General features: G+C 54.2%; 2 protein-coding genes across 11 annotated transcripts in view; one reads left to right on the top strand and one right to left on the bottom strand.

Annotated features, from left to right (window-relative positions):
• B3GNTL1 (UDP-GlcNAc:betaGal beta-1,3-N-acetylglucosaminyltransferase like 1) overlaps positions 1-17714 on the top strand; it is a 135005-nt gene extending 117291 nt beyond the window's left edge. For all 5 annotated transcript variants that reach the window (XM_058561983.1, XM_058561982.1, XM_058561984.1 and 2 more), the window contains 5 exons: positions 4019-4154; positions 4242-4310; positions 4807-4881; positions 13303-13407; positions 16804-17714. In XM_058561983.1, coding sequence (XP_058417966.1) covers positions 4019-4154; positions 4242-4310; positions 4807-4881; positions 13303-13383 — 361 coding nt within the window. In that variant the 3' untranslated portion in view covers positions 13384-13407; positions 16804-17714. The remainder of the gene's footprint in view (positions 1-4018; positions 4155-4241; positions 4311-4806; positions 4882-13302; positions 13408-16803) is intronic.
• Positions 17715-18353: 639 nt separating this feature from the next.
• The window catches only part of TBCD (tubulin folding cofactor D), a 203592-nt gene continuing 197973 nt past the window's right edge, over positions 18354-23972 (bottom strand). For all 6 annotated transcript variants that reach the window (XM_058561973.1, XM_058561974.1, XM_058561978.1 and 3 more), the window contains 2 exons: positions 22792-22876; positions 18354-18615 (listed from right to left, as the gene is read on the bottom strand). In XM_058561973.1, the coding sequence (XP_058417956.1) occupies positions 18601-18615; positions 22792-22876 (100 nt within the window). In that variant the 3' untranslated portion in view covers positions 18354-18600. The remainder of the gene's footprint in view (positions 18616-22791; positions 22877-23972) is intronic.

The following is a 23972-nucleotide window of genomic DNA, read 5'->3' as shown; positions in this document are numbered from 1 at the left end:
CCCACCTTGAGTTCCTGTGAAGCCAGTTCAAGTGAAGGGACTTTCTGTATGACTTTGGTGGTGACCACAGCGGTCTCCTGCCCGCAGTGTGGCAGGTGCCCATGTGTCTTGTAGGGACCAGGCAGCAGGCCAGAGGGCTCTGCCGCACGCATCCTCCCCCGTTTGCGTGCGATAAATCTGTCTTTTATGTTGAAACCTTTTTTTTTCTTTTTTTGCAGCGTGAGGCTTTGCCACCCACAACTCAAAAGAAGTGATCTCATGTTAGTTTCTGTATTGGATTAAAGTGTTTGAGCTGTGAGTGGCAAAACCTCAGAGTAATCAGCTTTAATTACACCCTCAGGCTTGTCAAGAATTGAATTCCTCCAGAGTCTTTCCCAAAAAGCCCTCCATTTGAGAGCGCTCCCTGATTCTTGTCGTTTTTATTTTAAATTGAGAACGGTCAGCACTTACATCGTTGAACAGTTTTCACTACAATACTGCAGACATCCGGAGGCCTAAAGGAGTAATGTCTCTAGAAACATCGCCTCCCTCCCCTGCTGCCCACCAGGAGCTGAGGCCGTGCTGTTTCACCCGTCTCTTCGTCTCTTCGCACTTTCCCCCGTGTGTGATGTCGCTGTTTCACACCCTCAGGATGTTATGTAGACGATAGCGTCCTGCCTGTTCCTTCTGAAAACCCGTTTGTTGCTCAGCCTCAAGGTCGGGCTCCTGGCTGCTGCTTGTGGCTCATCCACCTTCATTCCCACATGGCCTCACTTCTCCTGAACGCCACTGTCTCCTCCCAGCCTTTCTGCCTCCCGCCTGCTGAGGGGCCATCCCGCCCCACTGCCAGCCCCCACTACCTCTTGTCCTGACCTCTGGGCCTGCCTCCTGGCACAGTGATGTGTCCCTGACACACGGCTCCTTCCAGAAAGTTCTGGAAATGCCGATCTGTGGGTTTGGGGAAACCTGTGCACTGGCTTCTGCACCGCCAGCCCTCGGTCGAGGACACTGCTTCCTCGCAGCGGGTGGAGAGAGCATTGTGAAGGACACTAACAGTGTTCTCACCAAGAACTACAGAACACAGCGGGCCCGGGGCTCCTGAGGAGACGGCGCCGCCTCAGGAGGAGTTTTATTGCCCACGATACATGTGTCTTCCTGGCAGTTTCTCAACTTGATCGTCTCGTCGTGTGCGGGTGTTTTCAGACCAGAGACCACCTGAGACGCCGCGGGGCGCAGACAGGTGCGTCCAGGCTCTGGCAGGCACGCTTCTTAGGGCCTCGTTTTCCTTTCACATTTAGACCCACAGTCCCCCGAATCCATGCCGCAGGCGGTGAGAGGTGGGGTCAGGTCCATCCTTCCCCATGGGGGCCGTTACGGGTGAGGCATCCTCCCTGCTCAGCTTGGTCCATCCCTGGGTCGGCACATCCCATGCACGGCCCCAGGCTGCCCTCACCCCTGAGGCTGTCAGCAGCGTCCTGGTTGCAGCTCTGGTCCCCTTGAGGGCTGTTCTGGGCCATCTCATGTCCTCGTAAACGTCCATAGAACCTTGGGGATTTTGATGGAGGTTCATTGATCCTGCACTTCAATTTGAAGAGAACTGACTGGTTAAGAAGAAAAGCAACCATGCACCCCTGTCTTCACTGCAGCGTTATTCACAATAGCCAAGACTTGGAAGGAACCTAAGCGCCCATCAAGGGACGAATGGATAAAGAAGATGTGGTATATATACACAACGGAATACTACTCAGCCATAAGAAACGATGAAATCCAGCCATTTGTGACAACATGGATGGACATTGAGGGTATTATGCAAAGTGAAATAAGTCAGAGGGAGAAGGTCAAATACCGTATGATTTCCTTCATTGAGTAGTAGATAATAACAACAATAAGCAAACACATAGAGACAGAGATTGGATTGGTGGTTACCAGAGGGGAAGGGGGGAGGGAGGAGGGCGAAAGGGATAATTCGGCACATGTGTGTGGTGATGGGTTGTAATTAGTATTTGGGTGGTGAACATGATGTAACCTATGCAGAATGGAGGTATAATGATGTGCACCCGAAATTTATACAATGTTGTAAACCAATGTTACTGCAATAAACAAAAAATTACAAAAAAAAAAAAAAAAGAAGAGAAACAAGTCACAGAAGTGGCAGATGCTGTGCTGACAAAAATAATTAAAAAGCAGGAACGGGAGAGGAAGCACCCAGAGCAGAGGCTGAGACCTGCGGGACCCCAGAGCGCCGGGCACGTCCCAGCTGGTGGGGACCCTGGGGCACATCCCGTCAGCCGGGCCAAGACCCCCTGGACCACAGACCCACACGGTACCCTGCCACTGGGCCGTCCCCTCTCGTTCTCCACTTGAAAGGGGAAGGGTTGAACAGGACTTTACCCGCAGCTGCTGTCTCCCCCTTGCCCTTGGGATTTCCCAAGTCGCTTAGAACTCACTTGCATGAAGTTCACTGTTCTCTTGTTCTTAGAAACTTCTTTCATTTTCTTGGATGTTTCCAAAGCTGCGCTGCGTGGCTGTACGGGGTGGCATTTTTTTGGGTTGGAGTGTGTCCAGAAATGAAGTGCTAAATGGCCAGGATTAGGGAGTTATTTGCCTTCTTGAGCCCCAGTAACCCCCGCACACACACAACCGTTCGGCACACTAACTGAAACGCTCTAGCTGAAATGTTTCAGTCTAGGACGGGAGGTGGGGTGGACAGGCCCAGGGGCGCCAGCAGTCAGCACCTGCGCCGTGGGAAGGCTGACCCTGTCAGTCGCTCACCCAGCGCCGGCGTTTTATTACAACAGGCGTCACCGTGTCGCCTGTCTGTGGCCCAAACTCCACCCAGAGGAACTGCTCCCTTGAGAGGCCCAGGGGGGCATTCGGGACGCGTGGTCGCCACAGCGAAGGCCCCAGGGCGATGGCTGCCAGACAGCAGGCTCAACGCCTGCGCCGGGGCCCTGGGCTGGAAGAGACCAGGACGGGAGTCCCGACCCCATGCTGCAGAGGGGTTGGGGCCTGGCCTGAGAGCAACCTGCCGGGGTAGGGCTGTCATCTGGGGTCGAGGCTGCCTGTCACAGGAAGGGTCTGAGACAAGGCCCCCCTTGCGGACAGTAGCTTCCAGGTATAAGCTGTGGGCTTACACAGTGCTGTGCACCCTTCCTTATGTATGATGGTTTCTCTGGAAGAGAAGGCTCAGGGTCACGTTTGGTCCACTGCGCACCCACAGCAATTCCCTCGTAACCATCCACATTCTTAAGTGGTGGTTTCACGTCTGTGATTCAGGGCCAGAAGGATCAACAGGCCCTTCTGTGCATCTGACCCTATTAAACTGGAAAAAGCTCAGTGTGCTGGTCTGCCTGTTGCACTTGGGGCTCAGGCAGCTGCAACCGCAGTGGCCGGGCCTGGACCTCCAGCTCTACATGTAGCAAGGGGTCGACGGAGGGGGTCTCCAACGTAGAGAAGACGACCTGGCCGTCTGGGCAGCTTCCACGGGAAATGGAGCCACGTGGAGGCTCGTGCGTCATGTCCAGGCCCCTCCTCTCACCTTGACGACAGTGGCAGGTGCCTGACATCAGGGCAGCTGCGTCTCCCTCAGGCTCCCCAGGTCTGTGCCTGGTGTCCCCCACAATTCCTGAGAGCATGGACGTGAGAACAGCACATTCTGGGGTCCATGTGGGGCCGTGAGAGTGGGCGAGGCAGAACGACCCTGGCCACACAGCTCTGGGTCACTGGTTCATTTATTCACTCATTCATCCAGCAGCAGCTGGCGAGCACTGGGTGCTGGGGTGTGGATGCCAGCTGCCCCAAAGGAATGAGGACTAGACCCAGGGGGACTAGGGCGGGGGATGAGGGCCATGGGGACAAGGACCGAGGGGACATGGACTGGGGGGAAGTGGACCTGGGGGTATGAGTGCTGGGTGGACAAGGGCCGTGGGGACAAGGATAGGGGGGCCGTGCACACCTGGGCACAGGGGTGGGTGAGGAGGAAGGTCTGGGCGGCTGGAGGTTCTGCCCACCTGGGTCCTGCCCTCCTCTCCCCCCACAGGACCACCATCTGGACCCACCGTGTCCGCTTTCTAGAAGAACGGGCCCTGCCACACTGGGCGTCCTTCACCATCTGGAACGCGGGCAGGCAGGGTCGCCGGCTCTACCGCAGCCTCACGGCAGGGTCACGGTGCAAGGTGGGGCCCCCTCTATCCCTCCCTTTGCCCCTGTCCAGCGCACTGTCCCCCACTGTCCCCGAGGCTGGTATCCTGTGTCCTCCCCAGGTGGTCGCCTTCTGTGACGTGGACGAGAACAAGATCAAGAAGGGCTTCTACTGCTACGAGGACTCTCAGGTGTGTGGGGGCCCCAGGGAGCCCCCCAGAGAAGGCCCTGGTCACACTCAGGGGGTCCCCACACCACACCTGGCCCACCTCTGGGATGCCATCCTGGGTCTTTTGAGTGGACACTGCCCAGAACTTTCCTCCCTGGGAAAGGCCTCCTGGGCCCAGATGGCTGCTAGGCCCAGGAGATGCAGCCCCCAGGCTGCTGGGGGTCCCCAGGGCCCCAGAGCGGCCTGTGCCCGCCCTGTCTCCCCGCTGGAGAGCGCTGCTCAGGTCTGGGTCTCTCTGCCGCCCACCCGGGGGTGGTTCTGTGGCGGCCGTAAGTGACCAGGTGGGAGTGGATGCCGGGTCCAGCCCAGGAGGCCGTGACCTGGGTGCCCCTCTGAGCACGTCCAGCTGTGAGTGGTGCAGGGGCCGCAGGCGGCACACACCCACCGTGGCAGCGCTCCTCGAGGAACCAGCGTGGAGTGAGGCCGAGCAGAGCCTACAGCCCCTTCTCTCGTCTCAGGAAAGGCCCAAGCCCCGGGTTCCGATCCTGCACTTCCGAGCCGCGCGGCCGCCCTTCGTCATCTGCGTGAAGCTGGTGAGTGTCGGGCTGCGGCCGTGGGAGCGTGATGCCACGTGGCTGGGACAAGCCCCTGGTCACGAGGTCTCGGACATCCAGTGTGCAGCTGCCGTGTCCACGTCCTCATTCCAGGCCAGCTCTTGTCTCACGTCCACCAGGAGGCCCTGGGCTAGGATGAGAGGTGGTGACCGCTGCCCTGGGGGCCAGGAGGGTGACCTGCATGGGGGTGGGGGACAAGGGACAACAGGGTTACCTCCAGCCAGGCCTGGGGCCGCCTGGGGTGTCGGGGGAAGAGGCGGCATGGTGCCCTGATGAAATGGGTCACGTTTCCGTAAAAGCAATATTTACTGGCAACTTGCCAAGTGCCAGGCCTGAGCCAGCTTCCAGATCCTCTCCAGATGCTCCTGCCAGCGACTCAGTGTGTGCAAAATGCCGTAAAGCCGTGGGGGATGAAGCGGTCGCTGAGAGGCCCCTCCCACCAAGCAACCCCGGCCCCCGGCCACCTCTGTCCCACGAGTTTTCCCATCACATCCTCACCTTTTCTCTTGTGGTCAGTGGACACGGGGCCCAGGCAGTGCTGTGCACGTCTCTTGGCTCCGGGATTTCCGTGGAGACCCACAGTGAGAGGCCCTGGGACCAGGTCTCGCTCACCTGGGTCAGGTTCACCCCTGTAGCTGGGTCGTTTTCTGAGTAACGTCCTGTGTGCGAGTGTCACATGATGAAACTGTCAGTGGGTCCAGGTTATTTCCAGCCGGCAATGGGAGAGCAAGGCCGTGGCATTCTCGTGACTTTGGAGAGGAAGTGAAGGGTCTCTGCCCCTCAGCAGGTCTCAGAAGATGCCACCAGGCACACAGCTGGTGACGCTGCCCGGGGGTCACTCGTGGGCCCGTCTCAGCCCTTCCCGCCCGACGGGGGCTCGCTCAGGACCGAGTCCGTCCCTGCTGGGCCACTGGTCTCTTCCTGTTGATTTTCAGGAGCTCCTTGGAGAGTCCGGCTCTAGTCCTTTGTCAATTAGCATGCCACAAATATTTTCTCCTACTTGTGACTTGTCTTTTCACAGGTTCTTCCCAGAAAAACTTATTTCTAATGCAGTGCATTTATCAACTTTTCTCTGTAATCAACAGTTAGTGTCTCGTTTAGGAAATTCTTCCCCGTGGGCAGAAAGATACATTCTCATTCATTCATATATATACATGTAAGGTGTCATCTTTCACATTGGAGTCTAACCCACTCCAACTGCAGGGGCCCAAGTCATGGGGCAGGGCTGTGCCCAAGGGTTCCCAAGAGGGGACGGTGGTCGATGGGTGAGCAGGCCCTGTGCTATGCTGTGGTGGGTCGTGGGAGAACACAGATGGGGACACAGGCCACCACTTCCAGCAGCTTCCAACCTATGTGGGAGATTGGACTGGAACTTCAGCAACCAGGGCACCCAGGCAGGGGCCTTCCTGGAGGCAGTGGCTTTTGCAGAAGGGAGGCAGATGGGTGTTCATTCTGCCAGAGTAAGATGACAGCAGAGGACACAAGCAGGGCATGCCTGCTTGCCCCACTTCAAGTGGAGACGATGCTGCCCCCACACAGTTCACACAGAGCTCTGTCTGCACCACTGGGCAGGGCCTCAGAGGAAATCCCGCGTGTGCACTGGGACTTGGACAGACCCGTGGAGGGAGGCAGAGAGGGCAGCGCCCTCTTCGTTGGTGGCTGGTCTGTTTAACATCCCAATCCCCTTTTGCATTGATGGGAATTTACTCAGAGCTTCTAATTGCAGTTTACGGTGTGGTCCTGGCGCCTTCACGGGGGCTTGCGCTGGGGCCCAGCCAGGCTGGTCCAGGTGCAGTGGCGCGTTGTGCCAGGGCGGTGTGTCCTGACGGGGGACATCGCCTCCCGAGCTCAGACATTTCAGGACAGTAGACGTCCTCAGCCGTGTGAGTCAGGCGGGGACGGTAGCCCCAAAAAGGGCCCCTTGGGGGCTGGGAGCAGAGGCTCTGAGGCTGTTCTGACTCTGCCCCTCAGTCGAGATGCCACTTTGGAGAAGTCGCCCAACTGTCAGGAAAGTGGGTGTGAGGACATCTGACCCTGAGAGGCCTCACACCTGGATCCTGACCCCTGGCCATGGCCACAAGGCGGCTTTCGCTCAGGGTCCCCACCTGACCCCCACGTGGCCAGGGCTAGTCCTGAGTCTCAGCCCCACAGAGATTGAGGTGATAAATGTGTGTGGTCTCAGGATGCTCAATTTGTGGTAATTTGTTACAGCAGATAACTTATATGGGCCCCAACTGGCAAAACAGCCAAAAACAGAACAAAACCTCATGGGCACACCTCTTTGGCAGTTTTTTTTTTTTTTAATTAATTAATTTATTTATTTTTCCCCCAAAGCCCCAGGAGATAGTTGTATGTCATAGTTGCACATTCTTCTAGTTGCTGTATGTGGGACGCGGCCTCAGCATGGCCGGAGAAGCAGTGCGTCTGTGCGCGCCCAGGATCTGAACCCGGGCCGCCTGCATCGGAGCGCGCGCACTCAACCGCTAAGCCACAGGGCCAGCCCTGGCAGTTTGAATAACGATGCAGTGAACACGCGTATGCAGTTTCTTTGTGGACATATGTCTTCATGTCTCTGGGGGGCAGACCTACGCGTGGGAGTGCTGGGTCACACGGCAACTCTGTGTTGAAGTTGCTGAGGACCCGCCACGCTGTTTCCACGGCAGCTGCCCCGCCTTACGTCCCACCAGCGGCGCATGAGGGGTCCCCGCCAACACCAGTTATTTCTGTGTGTCTGTGTGTGTCACAGCCATCCTGGTGGGCGTTTTGCTGATGACTAGTGATGCTGAGTGTCTGTCTTTGCTTGGGGACGTTTGTATGTCCTCTCTGGAGAAACGTCTCTTCACGTCTTTTGCTCATATTTTAACTGGACTGTTTGTGTTTTTGTTGAGCCGTGTCCCAATCAGATACATTTGCAAACATTTTCTCCCATTCTGTGGATTGTCTTTTTACTCTCTTGATGGTGTCCTTTGATGTACAAGTGTTGAATTTTGATGAAGTCCAGTTTATCTATTTTTAATTTGGTTGCTCATGTTTTTGGTGTCAGAGCTAAGAAACCATTACCAAATCCAGGGTTATGAAGACTTACCCCTGTGTTTTCTTCTAAGAGCTTTACAGTTTCAGTGCTTACATTCAGGCCTTTGATCCATTTTGAGCTGGTTTTTGTAGATGGCCTGGGGAGGGGCACTTCCTTCTTTTCCACATGGCTGTGAGGTGGCCCCAGCACCGTGCAGCCAGGGAGCTCCGACCCCGACTGGTCACCCTGAGGTTTGTCTGTTTGCCAGCTTGAGCCTGTATTATTTAACTATTGCTACATAACAAATTACCACAAACTTAGCCTCAAACACCACACGTCTGTTCCCTCACGGCTTCTGTGGGTCAGAAATCCAGGCGCCACAGGTGTGTCCTCAGCTCCAGGGTCTCTCCCGAAGCTGCAGTTGAGGTGTCAGCCAGGACGGGTCTCGTCGGAGGCTCGGCTGGGGCGGGGGCTGCTCTCCAAGCCCACTCGATGGTGATTGACAGAAGTCAGCCCTCGAGGGTGTTGGACCGATGGCCTCGGTGCTCTGCTGGCTGTTCCTGGCCTCACGGCCCTCCAACGTGGCAGCTTCTTCTGTCCAAGGCAGCAAGGGGCAGGGTCTGCGAGCCGGACAGAGGTCACAGTAACGTGTTACCTAATCGGGCAGGGGCGTCCCCCCTCTTTGCCGTGTCCGATGGCCGGCCCCGCCTGCACTCCAGGGGAGGGCTCGCACGGGCCGGGGCGCCATTAGCAGGGTTGCAGGCTGTCCAGGCCGCCGGCCACAGGAACAGACCCCGCTCCTGCGGCACTCCCCACCTGGCTTTGGGTTTTCTGGTTTGAAAGCAGTTTCCTGAGAGGAATGAATCTCTTTAAGGCCAAGATAAGCAGCGTTCCAAGTTGCCAGGGAAATCAGATGAATAATTATGAGGCTACAAGAAGCGGATGTAAAATTTAAATTCTACACAAATTTTACCTAATTTTCAGAGGAGATGGGCTCTGTTAAGGGGCTACTTCTCAGGGACCCAAAATTGCCGTGAATCAGACCCCAGCATGGAAACCCTTCCTGAAGAGGAGGCGTCAGTGCGAAGTGTATTTCCTCTCCCCTCCCCGTCGCCTACTCTGTGGTCACCTGTTTCTTGTATGTTCTCCCAGAGGGAGCCGACACAGACACACAGATGGCAGCATGCTGCACATGCTCTTTCTGTAGTTTGCTTTTTTCACGTAGTGTATCTTGGAGATTATTCCACGTAACTCCATTGGTGCCATCTAACTGTCGTTACTATCTTCTCATCAAGGGAACTTTATTACCAAAGCAACAGGAAGCCAGCCCCGTGCACCCAGCCCCGTGCACCTGCCACCCTGACCGTCTTGTGTCCTCCACTCCCCCAACTCCCTCACCCCCGTATTGAGGCAAATTCTAGCCTAATTTCATTTGTTATTGTTTCTCAAAAAGATAAAAACAAAAAAATTACCATAATACCACGATCACACCCAGAAGTTCCAAATGTCCCTTCAGTGTTGAAATCTCCCGAATTGCCCTGTAGACGTGTTTTCTCTTGTCATGGTTTGCTGGCTGGAACTCAGACCCAGTGAGGCCCGTGCGCTGCATCGGGCCACGTTACCTTTGCATCTGCTTTATTTTCTAACAACCTGTTTGTTCAGGAACCGGCTGGCGTGCCCCATGGCTGAACCTGCGTCTCCTGTGAGGAGGCAGGAAGCCTCGGGCTTGCTCAGACCCGGGGTCGGTTCTGATTGGCAGGAGCTGTGGCCAGAGTTCACGGGGGACACTCGGCGGCCTCCCACCACCCTTGCTCCAACCGTTGGCTGGAAGAGTTCTCTAAAGAGGAGCTTTTGGGGACACATGGGCCTCATTTTTGAAACACCTGTAACTGTTCGACTACATGGATGTTTCATACATTTATTATCCAGTTCCTCATCGAGATGCCTGTAGGCCATTCTTGTCATTTGCTATTAAAAATAATGCTGCAGTGAATATCGTAATTTTGCTCAGGGGGCTACGTACATGAGATAAGCTTCTAAAAGCTGCTGGTCAGAGTTCCCCTCTCACCAGCTGCTGTCCCTGGAGGCTGCACCAATCGATGCTCCCACCAGCGACCCTTCTGATGGTGCGGCTGAGTCTACCATCTTTCCGAATCACAGGTGAAAAACAGTAAGGTCATAGTCCAGTCGGCAGTGTCATATTATGGATAAGGAGTGTGTCTTTTCACATGTTTATAAGCATCTTTATTTCTCTTTTGGTAAATTATCTATTCTTTTCATTCACCCATTTTTCTATTGGTCTGTCAGTATTTTTCTTTATATAACAAAAACAAGCCTCTTGTCTGTGATATGTTGCAAATTTTTCTTAGTGTGTCATTTGACTAAATTTATATTTTTGCCATTTAGAAATTTTTAATTTAGATATAATCAAATTTTTTTTTCTTCTATGGGTTTTCTTCATTCTAAGACAGTAACTCCTCATTGTGAAATTTTAAAATACATTCTCCTAGTTTTCTTCTCAGGCTTCTATTTTTTTGTTATATCTTCAATACAACTGGAATTTATCTGGTTATAAAGATTACAGTAAGGATCCAGATTTTTCTTTCCCTTTGGGTACTCACTTGTCCTGACATCATTTGCTGAGTAATCCATTTCTTTTTCAGTAATGAAATGCTGTCTTCGTATGTTGGATATGAATATGCGTTTGGATCTACTTCTGGACTCTGGGTCTTTTTCTCCTGATGTGTCTGTTCGTGTACCAGCACCATTATTTACTGTAGCTTTACAATGTTTACCATTCGTTAGGCTAGTCTTCCTTCATTATTCTTCTTTTTCAAAATTTTTCTCAAGTTTTTCTTTGAATAAACTTTTTTATTGTGAACTATTAACACATTTAGAAAATGGCCTAAACATGGCCCACCAGCTGCTTTTGCAAATAAAGGTTTATTAGAACACAGAGGACATATGACCACAAAGCCATAAATATTTACTAGCTGGCCCTTTAAGAAAAACTCTTTGGGCGTCTGCTCTAGAAAAGTGCTCACCTGAGCAGCCCCACGAGGATCAAGAAAAAGACCCAGCCCCGCAGCAGTTCCCCCACGCCCAGGGTTGTCCCGTTGGTGTCGTGCTTTGCTGGCCCTCGCGGGGCTGTGTGTGCACACTTCCCAGACCGCACGGGGTCATCTCGCCGGTGTCTGTAGTTCATGTGAATGGAATCACACGCCTGTTCTCTTGGGTCTGATGTCACTCCGCCTCATGTTTGTGAGGCCGACTGCCCAGTCTCGTTGGCGTCTTGGCATTCAGCTGTGTGAATGTCGCCGTGGTGCTCGGCGCCATGACCAGGCCTTTGGGAGCTGGTTCCCAGCGCTTTGCTGTGAAGATGTCCTGGCGCTTACCCACCGTTTCTCTGGGGCTTGATCCTGGGAGTGGAAGGGGGGGCTGTGGGGCTGGCTGTGTCTTCCACTTCACTAGACAATGCCCCACGAGGTGGCCGGGCCAGGGGACACCCAGAGGCAGGGTGGGGTCCCAGGCCACGGGCTCATCGACTGGATACCAGGTTTCAAATCCCCCAGTTGGGATGCGGGTCTCTCTCTGGTTTTAAGGTGCACACCTGACTCCTGTCGAGGCCCAGCGCTTTCCCGTATCTGCTGGGCATGTAGGTGTCCTCTTTTGTGACGTTTCTAATGAGCTTCCCCCCATTTGTCTAGGGGATTGTCTGTCTTCTCCCGACCACTTGCAGGAGTTCTCTTACCTTCTGGATTCTGAGCCTCTGTTGGCTTTCTGTCTGGCCTTTTCGTTCTCTTGGCAGGATGTGTCAGTCTAACTTCAGGGGGGTCTTGTTAAGGGGCAGTCCCCTTCCCCAGTCAGGGACAGGCCTCCCTTTCCCACCAGCCCCTCCAAGAGCCCAGCTCTGCCAGCAGTTATAAATGACCTCTGGGCCACACTCAGCTGGGCTGGCCCTGCACACAGGTGTGTTTCCTTTGAAAACTTGGGAGCAGAGAGGGGCCAGCCTGGTGGCATAGGGGTTAAGTTTGCACACTCCACTTCAGCAGCCCGGGGATTCATGGGTTCAGATCCCAGGCGCAGACCTACACACCGCTCATCAAGCCATGCTGTGGTGGTGTCCACATATAAAGTAGAGAAAGACTGGCACAGATGTTAGCTCAGGTCGCGCCTTCCTCACTAAAATAAAAAAACTCGGGAGCAGAGAGAGAATGGTAGGAGAGAAGGGGAATTGAGAACAGCCAGCAGGTAGATGATACAATGAGGAAATTTCAGGTGTTTTCCAGGTAGACAGTTTTCCATTTAAATATTTCTAGCAATGCTAGGTAGTAATGGCCAAGGCCAAGGGTGGGCGTGGCCAGACTGATTCCCCATGTTAGGTCCAAGGACAGACGATGACACCCAATGGGAATGAGCACGGTGGCTGCAGCACTGGGCCCCTCCCATGTCCTGCCAGAGGCCAGGGACACACCACCCTCGTGCCGGTCCAGTTTTTGGGAGCTGAGTCATCGAGGCAGGTGGGGGCCTGGGCAGCAAGTGCTGGGGTGAGGGATGGGCCTGGGAGCCTACAAGTGTTTCCCCAAAACCTGCCATGGCCCCATGCAGGAGGGCCAGGGGTTAGGGGGTAGGGGTGAGGGCTGGGGGCTGGGGCTAGGTGGCCTGGCCAAAGCCAGCACCAGTGCACAGGTCAACCTGAAGCCCCCTGAGTCTAGAACCAACCCTGGGGTCACCTCAAGGACCTTATGGGTTCACATGTAAGACTTGGATGGAGCCTGCCTCCTGGGGTCCTGACCCTCCTTGCAAGGTCCCAGCTCTTCCTGTGTGGGGTCATAGCCCTTTCTCCACTACAAGGACAGGGGGTCAGAGCAGGAGGGGATCTGTCGAGAGCTGGCTGTTGAGTCACAGGTTCTGTCCCCAGGGGCCACCTCCCACTTCTGGCCCCTGCAGAGGAGGTGGGGGGCCATGGTGGAGAATCCATGATCAGTCAGGAGGAGGGAAGCCGGGTCTGCCCTGGACCAAGGGGTGAGCAGAAGAGACTGCCCATGAGAGTCATTTCCTTCCCTGAGTCCCCACAGTGGAAGTCAGCTGCCTTCTGCAGGGAGGGGCTAGGCCAGGCTTGGTGGGGGCGCTTCAGAGGACCCTCCCTCACCTCCCATTGGTGACCGGCAGGACACTGTGGCCACCCGCTGGCAGTTTCCCTTCCTGGCCCTCTGTCTCTTTCTGGCTTCTCCCCTCTTGGCAGTGGAGCAGAAGTTCATAGTGGACCACCCGACAAGTGGCCACAGGCGCCCCCAAACCCCAGGCCCCCTCAGGAACATCTGCAGGGGCTCCAGTTCGGGCCAGGGGAGGCCTGGATGGAGCCAAACCTGCTGTTCCTCCCACAGGACCTCACAGGGGGTGCGTTTGAGGACAATCTGAGGTCGCTGCACCTGCAGGAGGGCCGGGACTTCCTTCACTTCAGCTGACAGACCCATAGCAGCTGCTTCCAGGTACGTATGAGGCCCCCAGCAGCCACAGCCCGGAGTGTGGGACTATCCTGCAGGTTACGAGGGATCGAGGGTGTGTAGGGAAGGATAGCTCTGTGTACCCGTGTGCGGAATGTCCAAGGGGGGAAGTAGCGCCTAGATGCATGCAAGCCCTCCTCCCCGTGTGGGGCCGGCCCTTCACCTGGAGGGCGCCTCTCGGTATCTTCTTCTTGGGGTGTAATCCACGTGTGGTAAAATGCACAGCTGTGAGCACGCAGTCTGAGGGATGTTTGCGTGTACAGACACCACAGGCCAAGACACAGAGCAGTAACTCTGCCCTCCGGGGAGCCCCGCACCCGTCTGTCACCCAGAGGGCTTTGGAGTCTTTCAAGGACCATCCACAAGTCTGTCACATCAGGGGTTCCTTCTTCCCTGTTTCCTCATGGCACCCATGGGGTGAGGGCACTGCGGTTCGTTTATTCAGTGTCCTCTTGGTGGACACCTGCACTGTTTGCAGCTCTGGCTGTTACGGAGAAAGCTGCTGTGCAGTCTGGCACAAGTCCTGGTGGACGGGTGACTTCATCCATCTTGGGAAACCCCTAGGGGGTCCCATCGCCCAGTCTGACTTTCTTACAGACCACCCATGTGAGAACAGGGGCTGTGTGCCCGTGTAGTGGGGCATCGGCCCCATCCCCTCTGCAGGGCGGAGGCTCGAGGGAGGCAGAGGGGACAGCTGCCTCAGGCGTGCCTGACCGAGGCTGTGGGCCTGGGGAAGCTGGTGTGGCCAGACAGGAGCGGGGCGTCCTCCTGAGGGGTTAGGGGCACTTCTGGCTTTCTCTGATTGGTCCTAAGTTGGAAGTGGGGCAAGAATTAGGGAAGCTGGCAGTTGTTGACCACGTCCTGGCTCTCTCGGGCCGGCTGCCACGGGCTATTGTTTGGTTTCCTGGACCGGCCGTGGCAGGCGGTGAGGAGTCGTCCTGTTGTTATAGATGGTCTGGTGTTGCCCACCTGTACATTCCGTCTCTCAGTCCCAGGAATCCCAATGGCCCAACCCAGGCCGAGACATCCCATCAGCCACGAAGATCAGCCTGAGCGCGCCAGAGCTTTTCCCTAAAGGCCCTGGGCAGCCTGTTCCCCTTTGCCTGTCTCCTTGATCCCAAAACAAGATCAGCAGTACGCTGTATCACGTGTCATAACGACTTCTGCCAGAGTTAGTGCCGAGCCCACCAACGGGAACGCCGCACTGAAGCTCACACGGTGGGGCGTGGCCTCACTGTGGCGCTCATGGGAGTCGGGATTTCCAGCACTGGTGACTTATAGGATCAGGTCTCTGTGTACAGAGAGTCACAGAAGACTCTTCCTAAAGCACATGAGGTGCTGGTCTGAGGCAAGAGGACCAGGCGTTCTGGCCACAGCGCCGGACAATCTTCTTAAACTGCGTATGTTTCTTTTTATACTGTGTGCTATGAATGTCTGTTTTTCAAAATCCTACATGCTTTAAGAAACCCACCCATTGGCCATTATTCATTTACATGGTCATCGTTTATTCTTTTCTCTGCTCAACGTTCCTCTCTGCATCTGAGTCTGTTCAACGGGCATCATTTTCCTGCTCCCTAAAGTTTATCCACCAGAGCAGAGGTCCTCAGCTGGGGCAAGTCTGCTACTGGCTACTGCGACGTTGTAGACACCCTACAACGCACAGGACATCCCCACAGCAAAGAATTATTCAACCCCAAATGTGAGCTGTGCCAAGATGGAAACACCAGCCATGCACGAGAGAGGTTTGTTTTATCTTAATATGACTTGATTTTGTTCTCTTTCTTGAAGGATAGTCTTACTAGGTACACACTCGACCAAGTTGATAGTTATTTCCTCTTGGCATGGTGAAGACTATTCAACGCTCTCAGCTCCACTGTTGCTGCTGGGAAGCGGGCAGTGGCTCGTACCACCCCGTCTTCTGCAGTTCTGCGGTTTCACTGCAATGTGTCCTGACGTGAGCTCTTGTCATCCTATTGGGATGTGCTAGGCTTCTGCATCTGGGGCTTGTTCTTTGTCAACAAGTGTGGGGTATTGGCCCCATCTCCATCTGAGACCCCATTATGCAAGGTCACGTTCTCCTTGGTGTCTCTTGATTTGGCTGTCACATTTTCCAGTTTTTTCTAATTTCTTCTTGGTAATTTCTAGTCCTTTTCAAAAATGAATTCATTCTATATTTTGTGTCTATTACCAATATCTTAAGTCTTTTGGGGTCTGATTCTATCAAGTCTTGCTAATGATGCTCTCTCTGTGCATTTTGTGAAATTCTGGGAATGTGAGCTTCTGTTCTATGAATTCTCTCCACAGGAAGCAGCCTGCATTGTTCCAGAGGGTGTCTGTTTGCCTCTTCTGCTCATGGTCTGGGAGCACCACTGCTCAGGGGCCAGTGTAATCCAATTTTCCATGTTAGAAGTTTTGAGGATTATACGGGTCGTGTGGCTCTCCAGGAGAGGTTTTCTGCCCTCCACGCAGCACCAGGTAGAGACAGAGACAGGAGTGTTCTCGTGGTCCTCTCTTTGAGGAGGACTTAGTTCTTATCCACCCTGCTGCTAAGGATGCACTGTTTAGGGTCCCACCTATATGTGGGGTCTCCTATTAAACGAAACTTCATGATTGGACTCTGGGGCTCGGCAGACACAACCCTCAGGACCTCCAAGGTCCCTGCTCGCCTGGAGGGCGTCTGTCTGTCTGCAGGGTGGCCGTGTGCACGGGCGGCTCCCGTCAGCTCCTCTTGCACTTTCTCTTCCAGGCACACTGGCTTCCTGCTGCACTTCACACTCACAAAGGTCACTCCTTTCTGGGGCCACAAGGGCACTCTGCTCTCTGGTGCCCATTTGCTGCCCCATCCAAGGGGTTTCCTGACCACTTCCTCTATGACAGCCCAACACACTGTGTCTTCCCTCATAGCATTCGTGTTGTCTACCACAATGGCCCACTTTTGCTTGCTATTATATGCTTTTGGCTACAATGTAAGTCATGAGAGTGTGGGGCTCCCCACCAAATCCAACACCTGGACCTAGGTAGGCTCCAGAAACTGGGGCTGCACGAAGGAGGGTGTTCCCAGCCACCAGGCACCTGGTTAGAGCGAGTGGTGACCAGTGGGGTCCGATGTGGCTGAGAGCAAGTGGTGGCGGTGGACACTGCCAGCCAGTGGATCGATTGGGTTTTCCTTGGGTTGCAAAGTTAGACCAGCATTGAAAGAGGAATTGCTTCATGATATAGTGTCATCGATGGGTCTATGTGGTGAACTGGCCAGTCCCCACGTCTCAAAAGGCCATTTCTCGCAAAAGGCCATTTCTCGGCAATCTTATGGCTTTTTTAAAATTACACTAAAAACTGTTCATTTCATTGCTTCTCAAAAGCCGTTTGCTTGGTTTTCTGCAGCCAAGTCCCGGTGCTGCTCTGCAGGCACTGTCGTCTCCCCGCCCCAGCAGATGCAAGAGCAGGACCTTGTGTGGCAGCCCTGCAGGAGACGAGCCTTCCCACTGGCATGGCCTCACGTGGCCTGAGGCTAAGCCTTGACACAGGCCACCTGGTCACCTAGGACCCCTCACCATGTGACCTCTGCCAGTCAAGGAGTCTCTGGCTAATCTTTCATCTAAAATGGAAACCTCCCTTATTTTCAAGAGGGAGGGGTGATTTTAGGCTTGAATGAAATAAAAGTTAACCTACAAAGTCAAAATCTCATACAAACATAACTCGAGGCTTTCTCTTTCGGGGGGTTAAAGATGATTTGTCAACAGGTCGAGCAAGTCCAGCGGCTCAGCCCAGGCAGGAAAAACAGACTCCTGGTGGGGCAGTGCAGTTCAGGACGTCACGCCCCACGGCTGCCACAGCCGAGTGGCCTGAGCTGAGCCTCCCAGCCCGTGGCCGTGTCGTCATGCATGTCCCAGGGGGCGGTTTGTTCAGTAGCCCCGGTGTGCTGTCACAGTCCTGGGCTTGTGGCTCTGACAACAGCACAACCAGCGTCCTCCCCTCAGAGGTGGGTGTGGGCTCCTGAGCTCTGACCTGCCTGCCTGTTCTGTCCTGTGTCCAGACCTCAGCCCACGAAACAGCCCGTGGAAGGCCGAGGACGCTGGAAACCTGAGCTTTGCAAAGCTCCCACGGCTGGCAGGCCCGACCCCGCCAAGCTCTCAGGCCTCTGAGACCAGCCACACGGGTGCCAGAGCGGGGAGGCTTATCACGCACATCAGCCTCCTGGCTTTAGGATCGGTCAGTGTGAGTTCACAGTGGACAAATAAAGAGATGTGGCTTTTTCAAGAACAAACAAGTGAGCTGTGGTACCTCCCACCTTTCCCCAGAGAACCCCACACCTGGAAGGGTACACGTGGGGTTCGGGGTATCCCCTCGCAGCAGGTATCTGTAAAGCTGCTGGCCGCGTGCCACTCAGCAGGCTCCCGTGCTGCCGTCCCCAGTCTCCCCGCGTGGCTGGAGCTGGTCTCAGGCAGTGTTCTGAAAGTGAGCTTTGGCCTTTTCAGACTCTACAACCCGCATGAAGCAGGTGATGTGCACGCGGCACCCACATGCGCCGGACGCTAGAACGGGCTGGAGGTGGGGAAACGGCTGCTCCTACCCTGCAAAATGGACCTGGAAAAGATGCTCCAGACTGCTCGCCACTGCCCGATTTCTCTAGCCTTTGTAGCTCTGACATTTAACAACGTGCATCTCTCGCACAGCACGCCAGCAGCTAAGACCAAGCTGAGCAAGGCTGTGGCTGGACACTGCCGCAGCGACAGAACAGCACAGAGGAGGCTGCGGCCGGCCCCGCCCCGGGCCTGGTCCCCGGGGCCACCCCAATCCGTGTGGGTGGGCAGCGGCGGAGCAGGAGGGAGCCTAAAACCCTCTCTGGCCTCCAGTTTACCCACCCCACCTCGAGGCTGTCCCCTCACTCGCATCAGTGTCAGACACAGACAGACGAAGAACTGGTCAAGACACGATTTTGTAAGGTTTTTATAAGACGTGGGCTCGCAGTTACGTAAAGACAAAAGCACCAGCACCCCAGGTCACTCCAGCGCAGGACGCGTGTGTGGAAAAGCCACCGCCGTGGTGACCAAGTCCTTTGGCACAAGCATCAGCTGATGCCACCCTCTGATGGCCAAGGTGCTGTGTCCAGGTTTCCGTGCTATCATCTAGCTCCTCTCCTGCTGGGTGACCTCAAGGGCTCAGCTCCCAGGACTGGCCTCAGCAGGCACTGGGCTGTGGAGGACACGACAGGGTCAGGCAGGTCAGCACCGTTTCCCTGACGTCCCAGGAGCCGTGTGGCCGACACAGCCTCTGGGAATGGGTGGAGAGGCTCATTACTGCTCTAACTTCACCCGCCTGTGTGTGAAATTGCCTAATAAAAACATGAGAACCATATTTACTTGGGGAGCCGATGCTGCATTTGGCCTTTTACCAGGAGACCAGAGAGTCATGATGCTCAGCAGCCTTCTCCGCCCCTTGGGGCCACGCAGATCAGCACCTGCCCCCTTGCATCTGGAGGGGGTTCCTGCGGGGCCCTGAGAGAAGGGCTGGGCACAGCAGAAGCTCAGTATATAGCACCAGGCGGGGAAAGAAGGGAGAAAGGAAATCATCTCAGAAACAACCACCGAATCACCAGGGCCCAGGAGACACATGGCACAGTGAAGCATTGCAGAACAGTGCAGAAAGGAGGGGCTGAATAGAAGGCAGGCCAAGGATGTCTGATAAGCAGTGGGAGGCCCCAGGCCTGGGGACAGCTGGTCTGAGACAGGACCCTGGGAAGGCGACGGGGTCCAGGGCCAGAGCCCCACGCATGGTGCCACCCTTCCTTCAGACTCTGGTAGCCACTAACTGAACAGAGGAAAACTGCACAGGGACAAGTTAACAGAAGAGGAGTGAAATGATACAACATCTTTAATCAATCGGAAGATAAGAAACAGACAGTGAGGTCCAGTAGAAAACAGACGTGGCAGACGCGACCCCAACAAGCCTATAATCACACATTAAATGTAAGTGGACAAAACATGCCAATTCATCAAGATCGTGAGATCTAATTACCTACTGTTTATGTAAGAGACCCACTTAAATGTAGGAACACGGAAATTGATAGTTAAGTGATGGAAAAAGATATACTACAGAAACACTAACCAAACAATCCAGTGTGGCTGTATTAGTGTCAGACCAAGTGGACCTCCAGGCACGAAGCATTATCACAGATAAAGAAAAGTATTTCCAAGTAACAGTCAGTCCACCAGGAAGACGTCACCAACTTAAACATACAAGCACCCAGCAATATAGCTTCAAATGTATCACAAAAGTTGAGAAAACTAAAAGGAAGAATTGAGAAATCCACAACACGACTTTCTCCGTAACTTATAGAATAAGACAAAGTCACCAGGCAAGTCTGAGGAGCCCTGCGCAGCACCATTAGGAAGAAGCCACACAACCTGAAAGTCAGTCCCTTTTCTCAGCCCTGTCAGAGAACTGAGGTCACCACCCTGAAGGTGGAGAGATGGACAAATCCAGAGAATCACAGCCATGACCACCTTCCCTGGAGCACAGGCCAGCGGAGCCCAAGATAAACCAGAGGCTGCATTTAAAAAGATAATTTTGACAAACTGCTAGAGGCCTAGTGTGAACTAGCATGAGGGTGAGAAACGGGGGGCCTCACTGTCCTTGTTTCCCTCTAGGAACCCACCAAGTTCGCCTGGTCAAGACCCAGACCAGGGGGTCAAAACCCCCTCCCGGCTCTGGCAGGGGAGGGAAGAGCACCCACCACGAGTCACCCCCAGGCGACACCAGCACGAAGGCCTCCTCTCCAGGGGAAGGGCCTGCAGAGCCTACCGCAATCTCAAGGGAACAGGGCTTCAAGGAGACAGACTGGAAATGCTGCAGCCAGGGAAGGAGGCCACCACGGGAGACCCTGGTGAAGGTCACAAACCGAGGCCCAGACCCACAAAGGCTGAGGTTTAATCAGAAGATTACAAAGCGCTCCCCTTCCCCCGTCCGACCACCTCACCAACAGGCTCCAGCATCATAACCGTGGGTTCCAGCTAAAAGAGCTGCCAGGCACGGACACTCAGAGGAGGAGGACAGAGGGACACTCAAGTCAAAGGCACAGGGACAAGGATGTTGGAGGAATTCAAAGCTCTGGAACCTGCAGAAGACATTGAACAGGGTAGCTCCCAGCCAGATAAACACAAATCCTCACACTAAGGCCCATTCACCTCAGTTCCTATCACCCAGCGCTACATCTGGCTTTCAACAAAAACTTACAAAATATGCCAAAAGGCAAGAAAAAGCACAGTCTAAAGAGACAATGCCAAGCATCAGAATCAGATGGAACTACCAGACCAGGAATTCAACACAACTATGATGAATACACCAAGGACTCTAACGGGAAAAGTGGACCCCGTGCAAGGACAGATAGGTAATGTAAGCCCCGACGGAAACTCTAAGAAAGAATCAAAGGAGATGCTAGAAATCAAAACACTGTAACAGAAATGAAGAGTGCCTTTGAAGGGCTCATCATACAACCAGACACAGCCAAGGAAAGAATCAGTGAACTTGAAGATAGGTGAATAGAAACTTCCCAGATTCAAATGCAAGGAGAAAAAAGAATGGAAAAAAAGAAGAGAATATCCAAGAACTGTGGGCCAATTACAGTAAGAGATGCAACATCTCTACTCCAAAAACTAGAAGACACTGAGGGAGTTCCTGAATAGCTGGATGGGTATACCATGTTCATGATTAGAAGACTCAGCATCAGGTGTCAGTTCTCGCCAAATTGACCTACAGGCTCCAAGCAACCTTGGCCAAGCTCCTGGCAGGTTTTATTGTGCCAACTGACACGTCAATTCTACAGGTGTTACGGAAACCCAAAGGCCAAGAAGAGTTGAGACAACTGTGAAGAAAATAAGCTGGAGGACGGAAGCAACTGAACATCATGACCTATTATGGGACCCAAGATCCATTCCCGCAGCTCCTAAGACTGAGACCTCTGTCTATAGACAGGGTGCTGCTGGCGTACAGAGGGACAAAGAGATCCATGGAGAACAGAGAATCCAAAAAGAGAGCCACACGTGTGGCCCTGACTTGTGACAGTGGTGACACACGGTACCCAGAAAGGAGCTGGGTCACCGGCATATGGAAAGACATATCTGCTGACCTCCCTCACACCACATGCAAAACCCAATGCCAGACAGACTGTGAATTTAAATGTAAAAGGTGAAATGATAAAGCTTTCAGGAAACTATCAGCATAACCTTGGAGTAGACAAAGATATCTCAAACAGGACATAAGACAAAGTAAAATGGGAAGAAATGGTGAGCTGAAATATATTAAATCTAAGGATGAGAAGGCAGCCCCCCAAGTGGGAGATGATATCTGCAGTCTGCATGTCTAGTAAAGAATCAGGAACCCCTACAAAGTGTGACACACTGACCAGTGCTCACTTCCACATGGACAGGCTTCCTCAATAAAAAGCACAAAAACAGTCTCTCCAGAGCCAGGGTTCAAACCCAAGTCCAGAGGAACACCGCTGAGGGGGACGAGGAGGAGGAGTGTGGGCGGCGAGGTGGAGAGCTCACTCAGTCCCCAGCAATCAATCAAGTCCAGGCTGCTGTGACCTCCACTGCGGTCCCTGTAGAGCTGACGGACTGAAGAGAAAGTCCCAATTCTCTGCCAAGTGCATACAAAATAGGCTGAAATCTCCCACTGACTACAGAAAACCCAGAAGAACAGCTTGGGGCCCAGCCACCTCAAAACCACAGCTACAATGTGCACGCCAAGGCCCTAGAAACGGAGACCTCAGTGGGCAGACACCAGCAGGCCCTAGGAGACCCTGGAGGATGACAAAGTCCCCAGAAGGGGCAGGCATCCAGGGAGGTGGCAGTGGTGGAAACACAGAAGGACCAGATTACGGCACCGAGAAGGCCTTTTCCAACATGAGGGAGGCCATGTCTGGGAGAAGAGCTCAGGCAATACCACCTCCTCTGAGGGCTAGAGAGGCTGCATGGCCACCCACCCAGCAGACGGCCTGTCCTGGACATGGACACACACCAGGACACACCTGAGATGTGCCAGTGGGAGAGGGAGTCGGAGGGGCGGGTGGGCAAGCTGGAGCAGCAGGCACGCAGAAGCAGGCTTGGCACCCGTGAGGATCAGCAGCTCTTTATCTTTGCTTCAGAAGGAACAGCGACTGGGAAGGGGCTCCTGGGGGCCTGGTTCTCGGGAATGGGGGGTGCACATGCCCGCTGGCCTCTGCTCTGCATCTCTGAGGGTCCCAAAAGCCTGTGTGGGCCCCAACGGGGAGAGGGGCAGGCAGCGTGGACCCAGGATGTTCCAGACTCCGTTGTGGGCGGGCAGTGTGGACCCAGGATGTTCCAGACTCTGGAGGGGGCGTGCAGTTACCTTGGGGACCAGCTGTGGTCTGGGCACTCCAAGGAGGTCACACAGGCGGTTCCTCTGGCCTCGCACAAGCGGGAGCTCCGAGTCCCTGGGGAGGAGAGGGCAGGGCTGCTTCAGCCACAAGAAGGGTCAGTTCGCTCACAGCTAAACCTGCCACCGACTTGACACTCTCAGTAGATTCCTGTTGGTGTGCAGAAACCCCAAGGCATCTCAGACTAGGAGAAATCAGGGATGACAGCGCCACGCCCGGAACTCCACCCCTAGGCAAACCCTCAGTCAGGCGTGGATTCTGCACCAAGCTTTGCCTTGATGGCTGTCTCAGGAAACTGCAGGAGGAGGAGCCCCACCCAAAGGAGAGGTACCCCACAAGGAGACATGGCCCCCAAACGGGCCCAACGGGGGCGGGGGGACAGGAAATGCCAGAACCCGTGGAAGGGAAAGGGGGCTGCCTGGGGGAAGGGGCACAGATTTTAATCCATGGGTTGTTTTTAAGTTTTGTTTGACTTTGAAAACCATTTATTACTTTCATTAAAAATAAAAATTAGGGGGCCGGCCCGGTGGCGCAAGCGGTTAAGTGCGCGCGCTCCGCTGCGGCGGCCCAGGGTTCGCTGGTTCGGATCCCGGGCGCGCACCGACGCACTGCTTGGTAAGTCATGCTGTGGCGGCGTCCCATATAAAGTGGAGGAAGATAGGCACCGATGTTAGCCCAGGGCCGTCTTCCTCAGCAAAAAAAAAAAAAAAAAAAGGAGGAGGATTGGCGGATGTTAGCTCAGGGCTGATCTCCTCACAAAAAAAAAAAAAATAAAAATAAAAATAAAAATTAAAGAGTCCACCCCAGTGGTGCAAGCGGTTAAGTGCGCGTGCTCCGCTGCGGCGGCCCAGGGTTCGCCCGTTTGGATCCCGGGCGCACACTGACACACCGCTTGGCAAGCCATGCTGTGGCAGCGTCCCACATAAAGTGGAGGAAGATGGGCATGGATGTGAGCCCAGGACCAGTCTTCCTCAGCAAAAAGAGGAGGATTGGCAGATGTTAGCTCAGGGCCGATCTTCCTCACACAAAAAAAAATTAAAATTAAATTTAGCAACACCATAGAGAAATACTGGGCATTTTTTTATACTAAAAAATTATACATATAAATTTTTAAGTCATCTGGAATTTTATTTACAAAGGGATTAAATTATGG

Source organism: Diceros bicornis, chromosome 18 (assembly GCF_020826845.1).
Source record: "Diceros bicornis minor isolate mBicDic1 chromosome 18, mDicBic1.mat.cur, whole genome shotgun sequence".
Taxonomy (NCBI): Eukaryota; Metazoa; Chordata; class Mammalia; order Perissodactyla; family Rhinocerotidae; genus Diceros; species Diceros bicornis.
The sequence above is the reverse complement of the archived record's forward strand: the minus strand, read 5'-3'. Positions and strand labels throughout refer to the sequence as shown.